The following is a 7,455-nucleotide window of genomic DNA, read 5'->3' as shown; positions in this document are numbered from 1 at the left end:
TTAATTTGACTAAAATTAAACTAAAACATACCAAAACCCTACTGAACACACGTTATAACTTATACCTAGTTAATATCCAATTCCAGTCACCACAGAGCACTTATAATGTGGAGGAAAAAAACGTATCTAGCGGTGTAAAACTACAACTCCCACAATGCCGTGTTAGAGCGCCTCTCACGTGACATGATGCCTGCGCCTCATGTGACAACATTGAGAAGGAAAACATGGCGGACGTGGAAGCAACGAAGGCTTTGAGCGGACTGTTGAACGGAATCGCTCAGAAAGTTTATTACAACAACAGAGAAATCACAGAGGAACTGCTGAAGAACGAGCTGTACCCTGAGCTGCCGCAGGAAGAGTTCAAGGCTCTGCATGAGAAGATGAAAGGCCTCCTGAAGGTAAGAAAACACTCCAACCTGGAAGCAACACTGCAGAAATATCAGCCACAATATGGCCTTTTATAAAATCTATAATAAATCATGTTTGCATTGCAGTATAGACATTTAGAGAGGCTGTAGCCAAAGAGTGTAAATGCAATCAGTGGTGGGATGTAACTCATTCTAAATACAATTTTTATTATTTATTTTTTTAATTAATATTTTTCATGTTTCTACTTGTTTAATCGTAATACTGTTTTTATATTTCTACTTTATACTGCTTGTTTACTATTTGTTGTTATTTTTCTGTCCACTTTGCGGCTTTTATTCTGGAAATGTCCCTGTTGTGGGACTAATAAATTATATTTTATCTTAATATTAGTTGTCGAGACCAACTGAAAAGTAGGTTTAATTGGAAAATAAAGAATATACACAATTTAATGGAATATCTCAGTATTCCATTATTTTGAGGGTTTATTCTTATTTATTTTCACTATTTTCCTCACATGCTTTTCTTTAAATCTTGAAAAATAATTACACAAACACCTTGTTCTAAACAGATAGGAGTACAGTTGCATGAGACAAAATAAACGTCTTTGTTACTAAATTTTGTTTTAAAAATTCTTTGAATTTAGTTTTCTTTATTGAAAAATACATTTACAGGACTCTCACCTATTATTAGGAACACCTACTTAAAATTCAGTCTAATACGATTGCTGCAATATCTGATTGTTCTAATGTTTTAAAGTGTTTGTGGAGCTGTTGAATATTATTGTGTTCTACTGACATGTTTCTGTTATTTTCTTCACCTCATTTCTATGAATCAGGCAGACTGAATAACAGAGACAGCTCCTTGTATACTGCAGGACAGTGGAGCACAGAAGCTATAAAGTAGTTCTGCTGGTTTGAAAGGACAGTAACAGTTTATTAGAGAACAGTAATGACTGACACACAGACAGATCAGAAAAGATGCTGAGCAAAGCTTTATTCAGAAGGATCTGGTCATGTTTTACACACATATGTAGTACAGTGATTCACAGCCGTTACATGGAACAACCCCCAAAACAGTGTGAAGGTAAACAATAACCATAAAGCTCATAGTATGTATGCAGGAGAATGATTTAAGCTCTGCAGTTTAATGATCTGGACCACAAAAAACATCTCAAGTGTGTTTGGGTCCTTAGCCTGTCTTTGTAATAAGCTTGTAGTTTAAAGGAGAAAGTGTTAGCAGTTAAGCATAAATCTTTTATTATTATTTTTCTCTGGTCCCCATCAGTTGGACCTGAATCCTCTACGCCAAATCAACTCTACCACAGCCCTGTTGGGGCTCAGATATATAATTAATATTAATCATAATAATAAAAGTTATCAATGCACTCAGGTGCAACTTCTTTTTTGTTGTTGTAGCAGTTGAGACATATGAAGTCATTTTTCTCTGTGTAACAAGCGGATATTTTGTCGTGACCAATTGCTTCTGCTAGATGAGAAAGAGCTGTTTCAGTTTGCTTCTTGGGGATCTTTTCTTCTGTGCTGGTCCTGTCGAATACTGTAGTAAACACAAAGGCATATTCCTTCCATATGTTTTTGACTTTATCTTTTATCTTGTCTAAGATGTTGAACTTGTGGTCTTTGTCTGTACACTTGGCACCACATGGAGAATAGTAAGAATAGATGATCAGGATGTAACCTTCTTTATTAGCTAATTCTTGGACTTTGTCCAGCACACGGGCCTCTGCATGCTCTGTATAGCTTCCCGGGATAAAGTTAGGTTTTGCTGCAACCACATTTGTACCTACGTACACAACACCATTTTCATATTCTTTCACAGCTGTAGATTTGTCACTATCAAAGACTTCATGAAGCTTCGTCTTGTCCTCTGGGACGGTTACAGCAATACTGTACTGCCTGTCACCTCTTCCGTACCTGGAAATGAAATCAGACACACAAAGCATTACCTTGTGTCAGAGTATTAATTAAGTGTTTTGGTGTATTTTGCAGTAAACCATTCCTGATTGGACATTTACTGAAGACACTAAATCCCTACATAATTGTCTCCTTTAGTAACAATTAACCGCTCACAGTGGAGAATTATTTGGGACTAGAGAAAACCTCTGTGGGGCTCAAAGAGCTGAGAGGCCAGGAGGAGCCTCAGGCCCTCTCTGTGCTCCTGTTAGCTGTGTTCATGGCTGAACACTATTGAGTTTAACCATCTGAACCCCAAACATGCTGGTGGGTGTGAAAAGGTTATTTTCTTAAAGATAAAACGTTTAACTACTTTGAATTTCTTAATGAATGTAAATGTGTTATTGAAAGTAATTTTAGTGTTCAGAATACTAAACTTTTGTGTTCTTCTAACAACTGGAAACACATTGACTTACTTGTTCATGATTTGTTGTACAATTGTTGTAAGGTAATTCTGATCCAAAGCAGCCAGATTGTTTCCAACAGACAGACTGAAGGTCAGCACCACAGCGATCCAACTCAGGCTGGCCATCTGCACACATCAAGTTAGGGTTAGTTATTGAAATAAAGTCTCTGAAATGCTGTTAAAACAAGTTGATATGCAGGTAAAAATATTTATTTAATCTGCAAAACATTAAAGTGTTGCTCACTGAGAAACAGTCTGTTCATTTAAGACAAACTCCTCAGTTATTAATCCTGAACCAACAACCAAAAGCTCCAGTTAAACAGAGAGCAGGTAAATCTAGAGATGTTCCAATATGTCATTTCAGGGCAGAGAACAGAAGTTGGTCATATTATGGCTGATATGCTACAGTATGCACATTTAAAAATAACTGTTCTCATAAACTGTGATCTCATAAAATCCCAAACATTTAACACAGATCTTGGTACCTTGTTTAGTTTTGGTGGAGAAAGATGTTGGATGGAACCTCTGAAGCAGTTTTCTTCTTCTTCTGTTGGAGGAAACAAGGTGTTGCTGTAGTGAGTTCAGTCAGAAGAGAGGAGCATTTTTATAGTGGAGTGGGACACCTTAACGTGGCACCATGGCCTTTTTTGGTCACTCAAATTGTATCTTTTGCATTTTGCATAGGGTGTTATCAGTACAGCACGAAGGAACAAGTGAGTGACGGTGCAGCAGACATTTCTGATGAAAGTAAAAGTTCAGTAGGTTTCACTTTTCAACATTTCTGAAGGAAGAAGAAGTTGAGTAACTTCCATATCATCTAAACAACAGCAAGTGGCCAGTTGTAGAATAGAAAGTTCCTGCAAGCTGGCAGAGTCACCAAATGACAAGGTTTTACTCCACTAAACTACGTGTTCACTAAAAGGGTTTAAGGTTTATTTTGGCTACGTTTTAAATAAGACATATATACTTCTACTCCAAAATGCAACATGCACATGAATATTAATCCACGCCTGCATGCGTCAGGTGTGCGTGCATGGTGTCTTATAACAGTCTGTAAAAGCTATGTGTCAAACATGTTGGGTAAAGTGTTGCCGACATTATTAAGTAACAAACCTGCAGGAAACAGGTTGTGTGTTAGTGGAAACAGTGGTGCAAAGTGGAGGCTGATATATTGTTTTGGAGTCCTGCAGGATGGGAGCTAGTTTAATTATTTATCACAGGACGCACAGTAAAGAGAGATCAGTTTTATCTTTGTGTGTGTGTGTGTCTGTGTCTGTGTGTGTTGACATGCATATCTTTTTAAATGTCTAATCCCATTTAAACCTGTGGTTTAGCTGTTAATAAATTACACAGCACTCATTAATTAAACCAAATCAAACGATGCATTTTTACATTCAGATTCAAATGACCTGTACTTTACTTTAAACATCTGTGTATTTCTACTCTTCTACATCTCAGAGGTAAAAAAAAAAACAAAAAAATCCTAAACATCTTCAGCATGCACATGAATATGACTCCAAAGACATATCATTTTTTTTGTTAGCACATTTAAAATCAAAGTCATATAAAAATAAAATACCTGTGCAGGTAGAAACCCACATAACAAGAAACCTCTTAGTGAAATACTTTTCTTTTTCTTTCTGCTGTTGCACATAATGTCTACTTCAATAAGGTTTTAGATGCAGTAGTTTTAGATGTATGGAGTATTTTACTGAATTAAAGCGTCTGATTACTTCTTCCTCCACTGAGTGACACCAGCTGTAAAACTCTGAGGTGTCAGTTGTATCTCTTCTGTTAACGTGCAGTTATTCAAATACAGTATTTAAATTGGAATAGATGGGATTGTACTGAACTTTATAGTCATTACACCTGTTAAACTGCTCGTATACACAAATATGTTCTCAGCCAATCACACGGCAACAGCTCAGTGCATGTAGACACACCCAGAGAGCTACTTTCTCAAACATTATTCAACTTTATTAAATAATATTTAACATTATTCTACATTATATTAACTGTGAGTTACACTGTCAGACAATTCTGCAAATGATAACTATGAAAATAAAGAATAAATAGGATTAAAATAATAAAGAAAAAAGCTAACAGCATTTCTAAATCACGCCCAAGAACATCTTCTGTATTATTTATCTGAGGTTAAAAAAAAAAGTGTCTGTCTGTGTGTACATTGTGTGCACTATTATTAGGCAATTGAGTATGTTGAAGCCATTACACTGATTTATGTTTTACCCACCATATGGCTGAAATGATTATGATGATGATGATGATGATGCTTATTGGATTTGAGCATATCAGGTGATGTGTATTTGTGTAATAAGAGTGGTGTGGCATAAGGAGATCAACACCCTATATCAAGGTGTGCATAATTATTAGGCAGCTTCTTTTCCTCAGGCAAAATGGGCCGGAAAAGAACTCTGAAAAGTCAACAATTGTAAAAAAAATCTTTCAGAGGGATGCAGCACGCTTGAAATTGCAAAGATATTGGGTTGTGATCACAGAACTATCAAACGTTTTGCTGCAAAAAGTCAACAGGGCTGAAAGAAACGTGTAGAGAAAAAAAGATGCAAATTAACTGCCAAAGACTTACGAAAAATCAAGCGTGAAGCTACTAGGAAGCTATTGTCCTCCAGTGCTGGCATATTCCAGCTCTGTAACCTACCTGGAGTACCCAGAAGTACACTGTGTTCAGTGCTTAGACAAATGGCCAAGGTAAGGAAGGCTGAAATCCCCCCAATATTCAACAAGACACATAAGTGCAAACATCAAGACTGGGCCAAGAAATACCTGAAGACAGATTTTTCAAAGGTTTTATGGACTGATGAAATGAGAGTGACACTTGATGGACCAGATGGATGGGCCCGTGGCTGGATCACTAATGGGCACAAAGCTCTACTTCCATTCAGACGCCAGCAAGGTGGAGTTGGGGTTCTGGTATGGGCTGGTATCATTAAAGATGAGCTAGTTGGACCTTTTTGGATTGAAGATGGACTTAAAATCAACTCCCAGAACTACTGCCAGTTTTTAGAGGACACTTTCTTCAAGCAGTGGTACAGGACAAAGCCTGAATCTTTCAAGAAGATTTTTATGCAGGACAATGTTCTATCACATGCATCAAATTACTCCACGGCATGGCTTGCCAGTAAAGGCCTTAAAGATGACAGGAAAATTACCTGGCCCCCTTCCTCACCTGACTTAAACCCTATTGAGAACTTGTGGGCTCTTCTTAAATGGGAGATTCGCCATGAAGGAGACAGTTCACCTCTCTGAACAGTGTCTGGGAGGCTGTGGTTGCTGCTGCAGAAAAAGTTGATCGTCACCAGATAAAGAAATTCACAGGCTCCATGGATGGAAGGCTTGTGACAGTTATTGAAAAGAATGGTGGCTATATTGGTCATATTTTTCAAAGTTGTTTGTTCATTATTTTCACTTTAACAGATGAAAATAAACAAGTGAGATGGGAAAATATTTTTTTTTTCTTAAAGTTGCCTAATACTTCTGCACACCAATATTTTCCGAATAATTCTGCACACTGACATATTCTCTTGAGAAAGACCATACCTCACTTTTTTTTCTTAAGTATTCAGGTTTGAGCTTTATTAACATTTCGGATTGAGCAAGAGCGCTGTAGTGGTTTAATAATAAAATTAATCCTCAAAAATACAACTTGCCTAATAATTGTGCACGCACTGGGTGTGTGTGTGTCTTGACATGCATATCTTTTTAAATGTCTAATCCCATTTAAACCTGTGGTTTAGTTGTTAATAAATGACACAGCACTCATTAATTAAAACAAATCAAATGATGCATTTTTACATTCAGATTCAAATGACCTGTACTTTAAACATCTGTGTATTTCTACTCTTCTACATCTCAGAGGTAAAAAATCCTAAACATCTTCAGCATGCACATGAATATGACTCCAAAGACATCATATAATTTTTTTTTGTTAGCACATTTAAAATAAAAGTCATATAAAAATAAAATACCTGTGCAGGTAGAAACCCACATAACAAGAAACCTCTTAGTGAAATAATTTTCCTTTTCTTTCTGCTGTTGCACATAATGTCTACTTCAAAAAGGTTTTAGATGCAGTAGTTTTAGATGTGACCTCTATGAAGCGGAGCCATGACAATCAGCGTACCTCGCCCGGCACGGGTAAACCGGGGCCCCCTCCTGGAGCCAGACCCGGGAGGGGAGCACGCAGGCGAGCGTCTGGTGGCCGGGCTTTTGTCCATGGGGCCCGGCCGGGCTCAGCCCGAAGAAGCTACATGGATCCGCCGACCTGTGGGCCCAACCCCCGCAGAGTAGGGCATAGGGGTCGGGTGCAGTGTGAGTCGGGCGGCAGGCGAAGGCGGGCACCTGGGCGTGCTGACCCCCGGCTCCAGCGGCTAGCTCTGGGGACGTGGAACGTCACCTCGCTGGCGGGGAAGGAGCCCGAGCTTGTGCGGGAGGTGGAGCGTTACCAATTAGAAATAGTTGGGCTCACCTCCACACATAGCGTGGGCTCTGGAACCAAACTCCTGGAGAGAGGCTGGACTCTCTCCTTTTCCGGAGTTGCCCAGGGTGAGAGGCGCCGGGCGGGTGTGGGGATACTCACAAGCCCCCGGCTGAGCGCCGCTTTGTTGGAGTTCTCCCCGAGGAACGAGAGGGTCGCCTCCTTGCGGCTGCAAGTCGCGAGGAGAAGGTCTCTGA

At 39.0% G+C, this 7,455-nt stretch overlaps 2 protein-coding genes across 2 annotated transcripts in view; one reads left to right on the top strand and one right to left on the bottom strand.

The window, feature by feature from the left end:
* The first annotated feature begins 215 nt into the window (after positions 1-215).
* commd1 (copper metabolism (Murr1) domain containing 1) overlaps positions 216-7,455 on the top strand; it is a 16,544-nt gene continuing 9,304 nt past the window's right edge. The window contains exon 1 of the mRNA XM_059336977.1: positions 216-398. Within this exon, the coding sequence (XP_059192960.1) occupies positions 225-398 (174 nt within the window). The 5' untranslated portion in view covers positions 216-224. The remainder of the gene's footprint in view (positions 399-7,455) is intronic.
* On the bottom strand, positions 1,343-2,924 carry si:dkey-96g2.1 (uncharacterized protein LOC795315 homolog). Its single transcript, XM_059336965.1, has 2 exons — positions 2,756-2,924; positions 1,343-2,300 (listed from the first exon to the last, which is right to left on the bottom strand). The coding sequence occupies exons 1-2, from the start codon at positions 2,869-2,871 to the stop codon at positions 1,724-1,726; spliced, it is 693 nt and encodes a 230-aa protein (XP_059192948.1). The 5' UTR covers positions 2,872-2,924; the 3' UTR covers positions 1,343-1,723.

Source organism: Centropristis striata, chromosome 1 (assembly GCF_030273125.1).
Source record: "Centropristis striata isolate RG_2023a ecotype Rhode Island chromosome 1, C.striata_1.0, whole genome shotgun sequence".
Taxonomy (NCBI): Eukaryota; Metazoa; Chordata; class Actinopteri; order Perciformes; family Serranidae; genus Centropristis; species Centropristis striata.
This window is presented reverse-complemented; position numbering and strand designations above follow the sequence as displayed.